The sequence below is a fragment of the Berghia stephanieae genome, chromosome 1, assembly GCF_034508935.2.
Source record: "Berghia stephanieae isolate SIO BIC M18660-M18661 chromosome 1, UCSD_Bste_1.3, whole genome shotgun sequence".
Classification (NCBI taxonomy): domain Eukaryota; kingdom Metazoa; phylum Mollusca; class Gastropoda; order Nudibranchia; family Aeolidiidae; genus Berghia; species Berghia stephanieae.
Genome location: NC_088360.1, coordinates 90,116,719 through 90,135,223, shown reverse-complemented (window position 1 = coordinate 90,135,223; position 18,505 = coordinate 90,116,719). Strand labels below are relative to the sequence as shown.

Sequence of the window (18,505 nt, the reverse complement as noted above, 5' to 3'; positions counted from 1 at the left end):
AGCACCAATTGAGGTGGGACGGAATAGCGGCCTTAAACCCAGGCCCGAAAGGTGTTTGTCGGTCTATTGGTTCAGACAGACCGGTTGGGCTGTTATAATATTTTAGAGTGAGAGCTGAGGCCAGGTAGACAGGTAGTTTTATAACGTGATACCGCCGACGGGCCTCGTCCCTTCTCTTCTACTCTCCAATCATTCATTCAATCTCTGTCCGTCGCAAGGCAAGATTTGGATTACGGCGGTGCGCATAGAGAGGGTTAATGTCGCTCTGGGGTACTTTTTTTGTGATATGTTCTTTCTTTACGTGGTGAGGGGACATCATTCGAAAATTTGCACTGATTGCGCCCGGTTGTGTATAACTGCTGCATAAGATTGCACCGCGGTTTCGGTGGTGGATTTTGGCGGCGGTTGTTGTGGTGGCGGTGGTGGATTAGGATGGTGTCGTCAAGTTGAATGAGGACGCTGAAGTTTTTGGGTGATTTGATGGATTTGTTGTGATTCTGATCTTGGGGTGTATTTTTTTTCTTTTGGAATTAATTTAAGATCAAGTATTGGCACAGCTTGTTATTCGGGTTTGAGACATAATAATATATGGAACTTGTTGAAACATTTGGATTATTTTCAGTTTCTTTATCTGAGAATTAATTCTTAATTGATTGTGATCTTTGCAGTGGAATTCATGGAATATTTCTTGTCTTGATTTTACATTGAATTTAGAGTTTTAAAATTAATTTGTTATATCTAATCCCACCCCCCACCCCCCTTTTGGCATTTTTTTTTGAGTGTAAAAAATGTCTCCTACCTTATAAATTGAATTAAGGATCGTTGAATTAATTGTCTTCTAGCTCCGCGTGGATTACGTGAATTCATCCAAATAAAGTGGAACCATGTCGTATTGCTCTATACGTGCTCTATGGGCAACACAATTGCAATGCTTTACCATCTTAGCCCTTTTCTGTTCAATTAGTCATGGGCAAAGCAGAGACGAAGGTAAGTTGTGAGCCCAATGATTTGTCGTAATTCAAATATTATATGATATCTGAAATGGCTTATATAGAGTAAAAGGTAATACAGGATAAAAATGTTTGTTGTTGTCTATTGTCTATGAGAGATACTTATACAAATTTCATTATCTTCTTGTCATTTTAGGGGGCGGTTAAGGTATCACAAATTACACTACCATTTTTTTCAATTCCTGTAATGATACAAGGTCACGACGGGTAATTAAACCAAGCGCGATGCAAATGGCATGGGTCAATAATTAAATGGGTCTTGAAACATTAAGGCATAGCAGTAAAGGTTACCTAAATGTTATAGGTAAACAATTGTTTTCTTACAAATTCTCTCACAATTTTCATGACTATTTGGCCGCTAGTGATGGCAAGGTTTACATTTCAATCTAGAGATCTATATCGTTTATTTGTGTAAATGCTTTGTATTCGTGGGTTTTAGTCTGGCCATGTATTCTGCGTATAACATTGGACCACTCTTTTCATTAAATACCTACAGAAACAGGTTTAGCTACTGGGTATATATATATATAATTTTTCCGTTACGTGTCAATATTCAATATTATGTCAAATATATAAACAGAAGATAAGTACAAACTGACTTGTTTTTTTTTTGTTTGTTTTTTGTTTTGTTTTTTTAAAGCGATTGTTTTTAAACTGTGAGGACATAAAGTTATACATTGATATAATTTGGGTCTCCAAACCTTCAATAAGAGGTCTGAAGAATGTGCATAAACACGTTTTTCAGATGTTGATCTTACACCACTGTCTTATCCCTAAAATTTCACTTTCACATTCTCAAAACTGACAATTGAAGGAGAGGCGAATGCACCTATAATTATCAACATCGATAGAAGGGAAACCACAAAGTAAGCAGAAATGGTACTTTGATTTTATATTAAGACTTTTTCGCTTTTATCACCCTATATGACATTATTTTCTCTCAATTTGATCCCTCGCTGATAACAAACTTTCTTACAAAGCATTTTCGAATGTAAACAAAATTTTAAAAAGCAGTGAACGAACTAAACAAACTATTATACATTATATACTTGTAAATTTAGTATGGGAGAGAGAGAGAGAGAGAGAGAGAGAGAGAGAGAGAGAGAGAGAGAGAGAGAGAGAGAGAGAGAGAGGTGGGGTGTGGAAGAATGTCTGAATCATTCATTCATCATTGTGTTTTCTAAATTGAAGTCGCCCTTGTCTAATAGTGAAATTGAATTGAAAAGAGATTTGAATTAATGTGTCTATTGTAGGAGAGGTACCAACGAGTGTGGTGGGAATTCGTTATTCAAATGAAGGCTAACGTACTGGGAAGGAGTAGAGCCGTCGTGAACTTGTTTTATTACATTCCGTTATAGAACTAACCTGAACTGCTGTACTTTAGCATAACACTTTTTTTTCATTATAGCCAGAAGACATTTATCTCTAATAGCGACAGGCCCCGTTTAAGTAAAAAAAAAAACATTAAAAAACTCTCAAACCTGAGACAGTTCAAATGATTCTCAGGATTGAGAATTATTGTCAGGTAGAGGTAATTTTAGTCGATCGATCTTTGAAGAGGAAGAATTCTGGTCGTGTATTGTAAGGTCGTACGGCTATACAGATGAAATACTAAAGTAGAGACTAATAAATAAACAATATTTGAATGGGGGTAAGACAAGGAGAGGGTGTATGTGTAGGGGGGGGGGGGGAGTTGTGTGAAAAAAAAATGATTATATTAGAATGTCAGTTAAACAGCATTGTAGAAAAAACAAAACAAAAACCAACCTTATTAGCATCATAAGAACATTTCAATTAATCAGAATAATAACTGCCAAAATTAGATAGATATAGATAAAATAAAATGTGGGGGATCAATGAATCAGTGATTTTGAAACTGACTCGTACGTAGAATTAATAAATCCTTGCTTTGTTATGAAGACCAAAAAGTTAAATAATCGTTATTTTATCAAAAACCCATTTTTAATGTTGATACCCATCAAATTATATAAATAGATGACCAAATAGCAATGAAGTCCTATTTTTAAGGCGATAGTTTTCGATCTCAAGGGTGTTTCTGGCTTGTGTCTCTTCAATGTCTATTGCCTATCATTATAACTTTCGTTTTTTACTGTCACACTCTATTCTTCAAATTATGGTTTCACGATGAAAATGAAGTAAAGCTTATGTAGAGTTCATTGTGTCGTAAACATAATGTAGATAGCACGCTTCTGAGCAATATATATATTTATATATTTATATATATATATAAAGTAGCATAAGTTTTTTCATATTTTCTTTTCTTTTGGATATATATACATCAACATTAATAATCTGACTTGGTTCATTTATGCCAAGAAGGAGAACAAGAAAAAGGGAGTAGACGTTATTGGTATATATAAGAAAGATTACAGAAGAGTAGATTTTCACCCATATTATGTCACAAAATGTTTCAGGATGATGATTCTATTGTGCCATTGATCAGACATTTTTTGGCGCCGTCTTTTCTACTGGCATTCCTACAATATCTGACACTGCATATGACCACTAATTAGTATCAGAGTCCAAGCAACTACTTCGACTGGTCTGGAATTTTGTGTTTGCGTGACTAATTCCAGACCGTATGGCACAAGAATGTGAAGACGCCATGCCCCTATTTTGAAATAATTGAGATATGAGCACGCACATAAAAGAAATGATAAAAGTTTTTGGAAGACCGGAGTTCTCAAAAATGGGTTATTGGCAGAAACTCAATGTTTTTAGGATCCGATTGAAAATGATCAAATGAAGAGATCTTGAGAGGGGGCGGAGAGAGGGAGGTAGGGAATGAGAGAGAGGGAGAAAGAGAGAGGGGAGGAGAGAGAGAGAGAGAGAGAGAGAGAGAGAGAGAGAGAGAGAGAGAGAGAGAGAGAGAACATTAAACTTGACTAGTTGCACCAAGAAAGGAACAAGATACTGTTGAATTTGTTCCGGCATGCCAAAAACTTGTAAATTTAGAATATTAATGAACAGACCCCGGCAAGAGAGCGTGTCAAGGAAAAATATATAGCAGAACTGCAGCAACAGCTGCAGTTACAACATTAACAACAACAACAATTACTACTACTACTACTACTACTACTACTACTACTACTACTACTACTACTACTACTACTACTACTACCACAAACAAATAGCACAAGTGCAGCTACAGCTACAACAACAACTACTACTACTTCTACTACTACTACTACTACTACTACTACTACTACTACTACTACTACTACTACTACTACTACTACTATTAGTATTATTATTACAATTACTACTACTACTACTATCACTACTACTACTACTACTACTACTACTACTACTACTACTACTACTACTACTACTACATAGAAGAACAACAAACAACACTACTACTACTACTACTACTACTACTACTACTACTACTACTACTCATACTATACTACTATTAGTATTATTATTACAATTACTATCTACTACTACTTACTACACTACTACTATACACTACTACTACTACTACTACTACTACTAACTACTACTACTAAACACTAACTACTACTACTACCTACTACTAACTACTATACTACTACTACTACATACTACTACTACTACTACTATACTACAACTAACTACTACACACTACTATAATATATACGTATTGCTACTATTGTACCATGTCTGATCAGAGACGCACAGAGAAAGAGAGTGAGAGAGAAAGAATGAGAGAGAAAAAAAGGGGGGGGGGGGGGGAGAGAGAAAGATGTGGGAGTGGGGAGGGGGATAACGTGTGAGGTCTACATATCATGGCATGGCTAGAATGATGTTGACACAACACCTTTGTAACATTTGCCACTTTGATACACAAGATCTCGTTTAGAATTACACAGAACTTTTGTAATGTCTACTCCTGTCACAGGATTGTAACAATTGGACAGGAACTACAGCGTTATTTAACAATGCATGAGCTGTATTTGATTTTACTTCAAACTCACATCATTTTCATATCTCATTATTTATATAATCAACAACAACGAATTAATCCCAGCATCAGTGAATTGTACTTATTATTTCCTTTTAAAAATACAATCATCGCCCCATAATTAATTACGGTCTTAGTTTCCATCAAAGTGTGAGGTTGATTGTGCGATATGGATAAAGGGTAGAAATCGGAATTGTTGCGTTTATCATTGTCCTTTTTCGGAGAAAATGCTGTCAGATTGTTGAATTGACGTCATTGTATATTTCTTTACATAAACCACACCGCGGTAACAGGTCAGATGAGATTCATTCAAGTTATGAGTCAATTTTCATGATGATCTATCCTGTATTTAATTCCCATATAAAATGCATTTTTATTGCCCTTTAGTACGAGAAAAATTGTGTGGTACATGTAATGGCGGAATATAACAATAAAAACCTGGCAAATATCATTCATCTTTGAATGACTTTTTTATTTTTTTATTATTTTCTTTTTGGGGTGGGGGGGGGGGGGGGGTTTTAAAAATATTTTGTTTGTGTTTTGTATTTTTATTGGGGGGGGGGGGGGGGTGTTTTTGTTTGTTTGTTTGTTTGGGGGTGGGGGGGGGGGGGGTTGTATTTTTTTGTCAGTTGGTTATTTCTATATTAACTGTAACGGTAGTTCGTCTGGTCAACAAACAGCAGGTCTAAGGTTTGATTTCCTGCCAAGCAGACTTTATGTTTTGTTGTGGCGGGGGTGGTGGGGGATACTTCACAAGGGGAAAAGGGTGAAATAGGCGACGCATGCACTCAAAGGGGGGGCCCAATTTCTACATTTGTCACTGGCAGCATACATATGTTATCAAGGTACTATCAAAGTTCACCACTCTTCCGCGTGACCTACAGTTTTAATTAGAGTTTACAATTCATTATATTTTTTAAACCCAAGGCGGGTGTGCCTAGATTGACTTTTACATGTTATAAGACGTAGTATTAACCTTAGACACAACGCTTGACAAGTTGAGATGTAGTTCTGATTAGACTGTCTAACGCTGTGTAACAATTTATATTAAAAAAACTGAGGGTGTATGTTTTCTATATCGCTAGGATAAAATAGAGATTGAAAAACAAAATACAAATTCAAGAGAAATAAAATGTGTTCCACTATCTCAAAACGGTCTTACTGTGTGGGATGATCAGAGATTCGGCATTTGCTTTTAAGTTCTTTAAGTATAAATGCTCTTTCTTCCTAATGAAACAAACAAAAATTGTCTCAAGTCTCATATATCTGGCTATGAATTCAATTTTTACAATCAAAGCCAAAACTTAAGCGCCTAGGGCCTGATGAATTCGGAGTAAGGCGCTATACAACGGCCATTTATTATTATAATTAATACCCTGTTGAGGCATGGGCCATAATGCTGTAATCTGAAAGAAACACGTTTTAAAAATTTTCGCCGGAACAAACGTGAGTAAAACCGCTTCAGAATCGAACATAATTTTATAATACATCACATAGAACTTTTAGGGTTCCAAATTATTTCTCAGCCAATAACAAATACTGATGAAACGACAATATTTCACTTAAAATTCATACTTTAGACGGGGAAAAAAGGTCTCCGTTCGTTCTGTTCAGTCGAGAAAAACGATGTGAAAATATGGCGTTTCTTTCAACATAAAACCGAAAGGGGATCGAATTAAAGATTGAAAAAGGACATTTTCACAAACACACACAAATCCGTCCTGGTTTTATTCACACCGGCTTTTGATTTGGCTTTATTTGGATTTTTGTGTTCTACCCATTTATTATTAGCATCAGTCTGAAGTCCGAGCCCCTGCCATGTGTGAAATGAACTACAATTATATTTTGTGTTTTGTTTTGAGATATCCTGCCATGGGGTATAACAATAGGACATGTCACATGTGTATGATACATGAAATGATTTAGCAGCACCGACCGACGCCCATTTCAAACAGGGTGTATAATGGACATATCAATTCACATGTTATAGCCAACCCTCATCCCATCCATCACTGTTTTGTTTAATTGGCATGGCGGTCATTTGAGAAAATGCAAAAAATTTTGGTTGGTGTTGTTGTTACTCGAGCGAGACGGCCGAGTTTAAAAGACACATCACTGAAATCTAGTCATTCCTAGTCAAAGCCGATATAAGTACCAGTTTTGTGCAAGGTTAGTGTTAGGCATTCCTATGAGGAAAATAGGTATAGTCCATTTAACAAGAGTGTAATGCTGAAACTCTTCCATATTTTCAAATTTAAGATTAATGATATTGGCTATTGAAAAAATATAGGTGTTTGAAGTGGGATTTGAACCAGGCCCTCCAGATTACAATGCATGCATGGCTTACCTGCTCTGTCATATTTCACTCCCCTTACCTCCAATTTTCAGACCGGGCACGATTTTTTCATCCTTAATTGAACGGTAAAAGCGCGAGCGCTTAGAAGAAAAATGAGCAATTTTTCCATTGCCCGATGTCTAACTCCTTAACATCATCCTTACCGAAAATTTATGTGTTCACAAGTTTGTTTCTTGCAACATTTTGTTCTAAATTGATTATCAATAATATATCACGGATAAATTTATCTTTCAATGGCACGGTTGATCCAGTAAGTAGATTGTTTTTATACTGAGGACCCGAGGCGGTATCCATTTCCAGAGAGGGAACCATTTTGTAATTAAAACCCTAACTGACGAACGCACGATCACGATAACATACTGTCATGCATGCTTTATACCTATTCAGGGGCACAGAGCAGCACACAGTGATATCTATCCAAACTGACAATATGATATGATTATTTTGTTGTAATATTATCCTAATATATATATATATATATATATATATATATATATATATATATATATATATATATATATATATATAAAGGACGATGTGGCTGAGTGGTTAATGCCTTGCATAGTGATTCGTGAGGTCCCGCCTGGGTTCGAGCACCTTGTCAGGCGCTCTCGTTTTGGTTTGTTTTTCCTTTAGGCAAGATTGTGAACCCTCATTTAGTTCAATTGGACAACGTAAGGGAATGCTGACTGACATTTGTGTGATGGATTATCTATATTCTGCCCTGGAATGCTTAGACGATGATACTTCGCGGAGTACCAGGTTTGACAGTTTTTGCAAAGCCGAGGGTCATTTAAATCGATAGATATTTGAAGGACTTATTTTCTGGCCAATTTTTTTTCTATCCAGAGTACGTCAATTAACTGGCCTAGATGTCTCAGGTATAGGAATTTATAACAAGTAGACGATTATCTTAATGCATCGATATATGAAGCAAACATTTTGATCAAAGTGAAAAAGGCTTTATTCTCCGATGTACTGTCGTAGATCTCTTTTATTAAAATATGAATGGATAGTGTTTTGTACTCTATGGACGTTGTGAAAATATCTAAGCGTAAATTCTGCAAGCACCCTTCATACTGAAGGTATTCCCTACCTTCAATCTATATTTGCCTGTCTCACCACTGAATAGCTCGAGCGGTCAATGGACGCGCGACTTGGCCTTTTCTTTTATTGAAAGATATTTTTTGATAGTTACTTTTTTCACATGATACTGCTTTCTGCTGTACTCTAAAAAACACGTATTTATAATTTTGGCCAGAAAAATAGTCCTTTAAATATCAATCGATTAAAATGACCCCCATCTTGCTAAAAAAAAAAAACCCTCTTAAATCTGGGACTTCGTAGTTTTTAGCGTTTTTGGCAATTTGAAGGTCATTTTAATCAATCGATATTTTACATAATTTGAAGAACGAGTTTTCTGGCTAAAATTTATATATATATATATCGTATTTTTTTTTCCAGAGTACGACAGATTTCCTCTCCGTGAAGACATAGTCAAATTATAATACTGATTCCTGAGACCCGGAGGTCACTGGGTCCTTTACACTGTATACCTATATTATAGTAAAGGAATAACCGAACCGAAATTAATAATAAATTGAATATGACAGTCGTTCAAGTTGCAAAAATAAAACCTCAACATTTCATTCTCTCTCTCTCTCTCTCTCTCTCTCTCTCTCTCTCTCTCTCTCTCTCTCTCTCTCTTTCTTTTTTTCTTTCTTTTTTTCTCTCTCTCTCTATCTATCTATCCATCTCTCTTTCTCTTTCTCTATCTATCTACCTATCTCTCTCTCTCACACACACACACACACACGCACACACACACACACACACACACACACACACACACACCTTCTTAGGAATCCGTGTGGCATCTTCTGAGAGAAAAGATATTTGGATATTTCGATACGTCCAAGGAAACATGTTGAATAGCATGTCCTCAATGCTAATTTTCTTCTTGTTTTTCACGGCGACAATTTAATACATTATGTTCGCTCGCCCTTGTTTGTCTTTGGCCCCTCGTTACGTACGTACGCTATTTGCATTATTTAGGCCACAGAATAATGAACATGTATATCACGTAGATCTAGATCTTTTTCTTCAATACTTAACTATATTGTATTTCCGGGCTATTTAGAATTGGGACCCTTTTTCTTCTTCTGATATTTCCTATGCGTTAAGGACGTCCGGTGTATTGTCAACTTGTCACCCGTCATGTCTATCTGGTACTATTCATGTATGTACCAGACGAGGTTAAAGATGAAATGATCAGACTTACGCAATTGCAAGCTAAGTTGTTTTATTTTATTTATTTATTTTACTTTATTTTATTATTATTATTATTATTATTATTATTATTATTATTATTATTATTATTATTATTATTATTATCATTATTATTATTATTATTATTATTATTATTATTATTATTATTATTATTATTATTATTATTATTTTAACTTAAGAACATTCATTCACTTCCATTTATGAGACCCTCTGATTTAACTCCAGTTTTAAAGTTAAAAGTTAGAATAATTAAATTTTAATCCAACTGTCAGTTTCAGTTAGCCAAAGCACACACACACACGCGCGCACACACACATTTATATATATAACACACACATAGACACACACACACACAATCACACATGAAGAAAAATAAATATAAACCACGCAGCCTATATTATTATATTTGTCGCCTTCTGTAAAATGATTTATGGGTTCCTTATATCCATTTCTTTGAAGAATGTCGAGGCTGCACTAAATTGAAAATAGTTTGAACTAAGCCTTGGTACAGCTATGAAGCACCCAACTTCAAAATATGTAATAATATATTACCTATACAAGCGAACACACATTGCTTACATTTTTTTCATACACAAAATACACAAAGGCACTTTGTGGCAGACGTGATATTATATATACTGAGAGAGAGAGCAGCAGCACGCCATTGTAAATGAGCCAACTCGTAAAAGGGTCTGTAAATTTCATTACCCTTGTAAACACGAAGAGGTCCTTTCTGGAAATAGAACAAGGTTAAGAACCTTCAAGTTAAATCATATAGTAATAAACTAGCTGTAATGCCAGTCTCAAGAGTGTTGTTTGATTTGCTCAAAAATTGTAAGGAATACAATGCCATGTATTTGGACATTTCAAGGTTAAAGTTATTTGTATATTACATAGGTATGTCTATTCACGCCATATTTAAACACAAAATATGACCAATCTCGCATAATGACTGTATGAATCAGTTAAAGAAAATCCAGGCCAAAGCCAAGATGGTATGAATACAATTTTAGAAATAAAATTTTGATTTAAAGGGATCAGATTCAAACTTTTACTATAGGCACAGAGATTATAATATATTCTCTCTCTCTCTCTCTCTCTCTCTTCCCCTCTCTCTCTCTCTCTCTCTCTCTCTCTCTCTCTCTCTCTCTCTATCTCTCTCTCTCTCTTCTCTTCTCTCTCTCTATCTACATATCTCCTACTACAGTAACTATGTACTACTATTGCATACTAGTACTACAACTAATACTTTTCTCTCACCTCCTCTTTCCTTCCTTTAAGTTATCTGTTTTCCCATTCATCTTTCATCCTACCTCATTCCCCTTCCAGCATGAGATGTATGTGAATTTAGATTTAATATATCAACTGACAAATAATTTTCGACACATTTTTGTGTTTCTTGTCGAAAGTTGATAATTGATAGCCGAATCATCAATCATTCACTCTCTTTCTCTTGCTGTCTCGTCTCTGCTTATCACGGTCAATCGTAGAGTGGTTGAGGCCACTATAAGTTGGACTAGAAAAAAGATTACATAACTTTGTTTAAATTTAAAATATATAAACTAATATTAATATGTGAAATGTGTGAGTTTCGCAGTGTATCACCGCTATGGGAGTAAAAGAGGTTAATTTTCTTGCTTAAACAAACAAACAAAACACAAACATTCGAGATACAGAAAGCGAACCCCGAATCCAAATGATTACGGTTCGAATGCAAAGACTCGTCCACTCGACCTTTCGCTCCCTCCCTCTCTCCCTTCTCGACTTTTTTTCTTTCTTCTTTTTCTTTAACATTTGTTTCCCTGATTTCTGTCTTAAAAGCCTCTTATGAAAGGCTCAATTACCGTGGTTATCTTCGTTAAATCACAGGAATCCATACTCACCTCAGGTATTAAAAAAAAAAGAAACAGTTGTTTTTTTTAAAACTTGAGCTTTTATATATAGCGCATAATGTACTAAACTACTCAAAGCGCTTTACAATGGGCCTCTAGTCAACAGCAACATTTGACATGTAAGACAAAACATGACGTCTGTTCTGCGATATCTATTACAATTGTTTTCGTACAGAGACAACGCTGTTAACGGCCAGGTACACCTTTTACACCTGAGTACGGTGAGAGAAGGGATCAGAGTGCGCCGCTCAGAAGGGGACTCGAACCCTGGACCTTTCAATCCAACGGCGAATGTCTTACCACAAGACCACATAGTCGCACGTAGCTTTCGATTAATCCACGGTTGGTAACTCCTTTCCCCAGTCAATAAATGAGCCCCGCTGACCATTTATTGTGACATTACATTTCTTGACCTTCGCCAGGACACGAAAGGAAAGACAGATGAACTGAGTGTGGTCTAGGATACAAAAGATACATATAGTTCTCCATTCCATGACAAAAAAAAAACACACAAATTATTCATTTTGGCCACAAAAAATGTTAATTTAGATATCGATATATGAAAATGACGCTCAACTTGTCTACATGTCTTAAACCTGAGACTTTTATAATAGGAGACGGCAGTACAAGGCGGAGGGGATCATCTTCGCAACTGATAAACTGCTCTATTCTGAAAAAAGCACTTATTTTAAAGATTTTGGCCAGGAAACACATCCGTCAAATGTTGATGGATTTAAATGGCAATCATTTTAATCGATAAATATTTTTTGGACGAGTTTTCTGGCCAATAATTTTTTTTAATGTGATGTTTTCAGAGTATAGCAGTAAATGAAGTGAATATGTTGGGCCAAAATTAAAAAAAAAAGTATTATAACATCATGCAAAAGCATTCTGTTCGCTGACATGCATTCCCCCCTCTGGATATATAACAGGAATAATACTGGTTAACATTGTGTTAGCCGTGACCAAACATACGGATTTTGTTTGTTTGTGTGTGTGTGTGTGTGTTTGTGTGTGTGTGTGTTTGTGTGTATACATGTGTGTCCGTGTGTGTTTTGTTTGTTTATTTGTTTTCGGAAAGGGCGAGGCAATAAAATATAGGAATGCGTTTGAGAGCTTAGAGAAAATCGAAAAGTGGGGTTTGGGGTGGATAGAAGATAGATATTACATATTGATGTATTGAAAGATAGAGTGATTAAAAAACTTATAAACTGATATATGTTTAAAAAGGTAGACTGATAGATAGATCGATAGATAGATAGATAGATGGATGGATGGATGGATAGGTTGTGTGAAAAATAATAAAAAAATAAAAATATAGATATTTTGAGAGTACAAAGGAGGGAAAAAAGTAATGTTGAAAGGTATGGTTTGTAAAAGGAGAAGGATGCAATGAAGGGACTGGAAGAGAGAGAGAGAGAGAGAGAGAGAGAGAGAGAGAGAGAGAGAGAGAGAGAGAGAGAGAGAGAGAGAGAGAGATCAATTTACGAATTTATCGAAGCGTGTCGGATATCAGGAGTTTTTTTATTACAATAGTATATGAATCATGCTATTACCTTTGATCTATACTTTTTTAAAATATAGGAATAACAGAGACTGGTATTTGGGCATGGCAATGTTTGAGAGTGAATGATACTTATGGACCTAATCCCACGTGACCACAAAACAAAGAACACTGAAAGGATATTTTTCTCGGGACATAAAAGAAAATCCAAACAAATGCCTGGTAGCGAATTATCAAATCTTTTCTACTTAGAATCACTTTAGATATAATTTATCAATAGGAGCGTCTTATGGCGTTCTCTCAACCAGCTACCTGCCATACTCTGGAAAGACACGTATTTAAAAATTTGGCCAGAAAACTGGTCCTTCAAATATCGATCGATTTAAATGACCCTCATCTTGGCAGAAACTTTCAAACCTGGGACGATTTTTCGAGCCAAATTTGTAAATACAAGAGTTTTTCCAGAGTACGCCAGTTAACTGGTTAATGGCGACGTCATTCCCTCTACAGCCCTTCACCCCTTTCTCGACTCCTGGTGTCTCCTTCCATATTAAACATTCTTCATATTTAACATTTTCATCTTTAACGTTTATCTTATAAGTGAAAATAAATAAGCGCATTTCATAGTATATTTGCATGGTTCGCCATAACCAGCGCGCTTTACAATTCCATTTATGTTACCAGCAGATTATTGACAAATATTCTGCAGAACAAGTCAATTGTTAGACGACCTATCACTATGATAATATCCTTTACTTCGTGTATCCAGGTATTCATTCAAACTTGAATCGAGTTGGGCAATGCACTTAACAAACACTATCCAAGGATATAAAGCCAAGACCACGATTTTTTGCCATCATTTCCAACACATTGGCCACGCTCAACATCGCTTGACTTTGTTATCGGACTAGGTACCATACCAGCCAGACATCGGTACCAATGCTCTGTCCCAAAATTGGGAAGACTCGTGTACCATTTTATTACCCTTTAGAGTGACTCTCAACACACTTGAGTGGCTATCATCAACGTCAAGAGAAATACCCATAGAGATACCGGCTACGTCCCACCTAATCCACCTTACATCCGTCTTAACATAATTTTATTACCTCCAGTTGCCGGAATGATTAGGGGTAATACGTTGTTACGTACACAAGGTGTATCGTAAGAACACAGGACCGTTCACACAGCATTTGCTCTGCTCCAGAGTAGCAGCAAAAACCTGCCCATAGCGGTCAATCAAGATCTTGGAGATAACTGATTTCAATCGTAATGACCGATCAGTGGATCGCCTTGGGCATGGGGGTTTAGTCAAATGATCACCTGCTGTTGTTGTGAGTGGTGAAACAACAGAAGATGGAAATCGTCATCGGATAATCATATGAGTAATATTGAGCTTTGGTGTATTATATCGAATGCGGCTTTAACTGTTCACAAAAAAAAAAAAAAAAAAAATCAAAAGAAAAGAAAGGAAAAAGTAAACAAAACAAAGAAAAACCAACAGCAACAACAACAATCGCGATTTTACAACCATTCGATTTGGGACATCGTGACTTAGCAGTATGGTCTTTGCTTAGTTCCCAAAAGGTACCAAGTTTGACTGACTACCCACCGCACGCCTAGAGCAAGTCATCTCACCCTATATTACATTGCCGCGCTGCTCTGCGGCTGACGCCTGAGTTATTCCAATCTTCCTTTGGAAAAGACCCTTAAGACAAATGTCCCCATTTGGGATGAATAAAGGGAGTCTATCTATTTAAAGGTTTCTTAAAAGTTTGATCTTTCTCGTACATTTTATTGGTAACATCCTTTTTCGCCTCAGTTTTGAATCGATTATAATAGCGGACTTCTTGTTGGGAATGATATCGCGTATATTGGTATCTCGTCACAGGCAGCCTAATCTATTTTTCCTTTGTCTATCTGAGCTTTGTCATAGAGGTATGCTTTGAAACGGCTATAATGAATGTTTTAGTGCACGGTATATTTTCCATTATATCCCTTTTTCCGTTTTTATGAACCCAAGAGAGCAACGTGCACTTATTTTCAGGTCTGTTAACCCAATTCCTTGTGGGGTCAGTGTTGTAATTACAATCTCAAAAAATGACGCAACATATTGTCCATTGCAACATTAAACTAGGCCCATAAGTGAAAGTTCGGATGTCAGACCTGCATATAGATTAGCTAAGAAAATCAGAACATTGGGACTTTTGCTTTACCAGTTAACTGCCGTAATATGGGAAAATACGCATTCAAAAATTGGGCCAAAGTCCCAGGTCTGGATATGTTTGACCAAATGAGGGCCATTTAAATCGATCGAAATTTGAAGGACCAGTTTTCTGGCCAATCTTTTAAAATACGGGTCTTCCATAGTGCGGCAGTCAATTGGCTAAGCGCCCAAGCGCCCATTTTCCTCGTATGGATTTGATTAAGACCGTTTCGTGTCAAATAATGTGTTTTATAAGTCTGTCTATCTATCATTCGACATTGGCTTGATTGTCCATATGTTTTCTCGTTGGAGTAGTAGTAGTCGCGTATGGCTTCCATCTGCACGCAGGAAGTCTCCAGCGAGTCTTTAAATTCATCAGCGCAGCTGAGGACAGCCTGGGGGCTTTGTCAAAAGCTTCTTTCAATTTAAATGATTGATGTAATGTTAGACGAGATGCTGGGAATTGTATCGCAACTACTATTTTGGACTACGATACCAATACTTGTGCCGTTGTTTATTTATTTATTGTTTGTTCGTTTCTTTTCTTTTTCTTACTTTTTTTAGGTTTTGATTTTGTTTTTGTTTTTTGGGTTTTTTTTTTTCATTGAGAAAGTTACTTTATTATTCGGATTTTTTCTCCTTTACTTTTCTGACCAATTAACTATAGTCTTTTGGTTTCATTTCTCTTACTTCGTAGACTTGTCCGGGCCTCGTGAACTTCATTTCGGTCATACTAGATTGGTATTTTTATTTTATGTAAACAGTTTTAATCATGATGAAATGAAAAAAAAAGCAGGTGTTGAAAGTAGAGGGTTGAAAAAGTGTGCTTCGAATGCCGTGCCCATTGGTGCACAACGAAGTCTGTGAACACCTGGAAGAGGCCCCGTGGCAGAGGAAAGACGGAGAGAGAGAGAGAGAGAGAGAGAGAGAGAGAGAGAGAGAGAGAGAGAGAGAAGGCGGGGGAAGGAATAGCAATCTAGCTAGCTAGGCAGGCAGACAGATAGACAAATAGGTAGAAAAGCATGAAGTAAATGGAGAGAATGGGAGAGAGAAAAGGAAATGCCATAGAAGCAGAACTGAGGGGAGAGGGATAGAGAGACAAACAAGCACACACACACACACAGACACACACACACATACACACAAACACATAAATGTACATATATAGAGAGGGAGGGAGATTACCTAATCTGGCAATGTATTGATGTCAGAGTAAGCTGATAACATACAACATTGACATCAAGACTCCAATCTCAAGTGTGGCGAGACAAAACCTCAACATACCATCAACCTATCAACCAATCTATTCCTATCTCAAGAGTTCTTTGAGTGGTCCCTGACGATTCCTTCACGGAGATCTATTGTCACCAAGAAGTAACAGTGTACTGACAAATTCTAATTTTTTTTCATTTTGGCCAGAAAACATTAACTTCATATTTCGTTATATTAAATTGACCATTAACTTGTCAAAAGGGCTTAACCTGGGGCTTCGTAATACATCTCAGAATTGAGACTTTTAGCCAAGTTGAGGGTCATCTAAATTTGTAGATATGCGAAGTAAACAATTTCTGACCAAACCCATATCTATAAGATTTTATGTCAATGTAAGGCAAAATTGTCTGCTTGTCAAAGATATGAAGACATCCTAATGATCTCGGTGGTATTCTTTCCGCTTGTTCTCTTGGCAAACGATACTCTATTTTAGCTGCAGCCTATCTTGAAATTGCATCTTTATTCCTATGACAGGTTGTTCACGATGAATGCAGTTGTGATAACTATTCTGATTTAAAAAACGAGGTCGCGAATGAACCCCCGAAAATGATATTATGAAGAGATCATATCTACAATAAATATCTCTATTGTGTCGGTGATTTTCCTTACATTAATGTGTATGCATATCGCATACCGTACACGGTAAAGATTAAATCTCCTTTTTTTTTGTTCTTCTTTTCTTTCTATTGTTATGGTTTTATCTGTCCATTCAATTTATTAAAGAATTGATTCACTTATCCAGACAGAGATTTATTCATGACTTATTATTATTGTGTTTTGTCATGATATTGTGCCGTGCCTGCAATGGTGGCCATTTCCAATCTTAACCTCGAAACACCGATACAATCTAGGACTCATGAACCGTTTCATTCCCCTGACATCTACCAAAGACCTTAGAAAATTCTAATTTTACCCCAGAACCATCACGGATTGGAACAATTTACCGCGAGAAGTTACTCTGCACCCACTTTAGATATATTTACAGAGTTTCTAGATCACTGCTGAATTTTCAACTTAATGTTATTGTTCATGTCAAAATCTTCATAAGTGAAAGTGGACATTGAAGGAAGATTCAGAGATTCCGATGTCTGCAACGTGCAAAGCGACAGATTTTGGACCTTATCGCAAATTTACAATGAATTTGAATTATTTTTAATTTCATGTTTGGTCGTTTTAGTTTGAATTTTCATGTTCTTTTAAATTTAGGTAATTTTCAAACCTTTATTTTGCGTTCTGAGATGAATAAAAAACAAATAAACAACAAAAAAATAGAAAAGCAAAGTTTTTAGTTTGACAAGAAAATTATGGAAACATGTGTTAATGCATATCAATATTGATGTTTAATTAACAATCTATTAATCGCACAAGTATGCTAATCAAAAATAGCCATACGTTCAGACAGTCGGAATAAGTCCCTTTTTTTTCCCGAGCGTATTAACAGATTGAAAACTGCTCTTCGTCTTACACTTCGAATAGGACGCTTTTCTTTTGCAAGGTATTTCAATCATATTTAACTGACTGGCCAATCAACATAATTCTCTAATAATTCATTTATGGAGGAGACCTCCCTATCCCTGACATGACGTGGTCTCGTTGTGGGCTCCAAGCAGGAGTTGTGAATGAAATGATTATAAATTCGGTTTTAGTAGCGTTGGTGTAAAGTGTAAATCCTTTGGCTTATCGCCACCCCACTAAGAGAGGGCTTACCATGAGTGATAAAATGGACTTTACTGGCATATTAATTTTAGATGGAAAACTGTATAGACATCCTTGTAATGGGTGCCAATTGTTGACTTTTCTAAGGTGTTTTAGTGCACTGTACTTCTCCCCCCCCCCCCCCCCCTCTCTCTCTCTCTATCTCTCTTTTTTTTTCTTTCTTTCTATCTTTCTCTCTCTCTCTCTCTCTTTTTTTTTTCTTTCTATCTTTCTCTCTCTCTCTCTTTTCTTTCTATCTTTCTCTCTCTCTCTCTCTCTCTCTCTCTCTCTCTCTCTCTCTATTTAATTTTTTTAAA

General features: G+C 36.2%; 1 protein-coding gene across 6 annotated transcripts in view; it reads left to right on the top strand.

The window, feature by feature from the left end:
* The first annotated feature begins 99 nt into the window (after positions 1-99).
* LOC144961097 (laminin subunit alpha-2-like) overlaps positions 100-18,505 on the top strand; it is a 180,041-nt gene continuing 161,635 nt past the window's right edge. For 3 of the 6 annotated variants that reach the window (XM_078894423.1, XM_078894418.1, XM_078894414.1), the window contains exon 1: positions 315-987. In XM_078894423.1, the coding sequence (XP_078750549.1) occupies positions 885-987 (103 nt within the window). In that variant the 5' untranslated portion in view covers positions 315-884. Of the gene's footprint in view, positions 988-18,505 lie in introns of all 6 variants that reach the window. The other 3 variants (XM_078894427.1, XM_078894434.1, XM_078894439.1) reach the window with 3 other exon arrangements.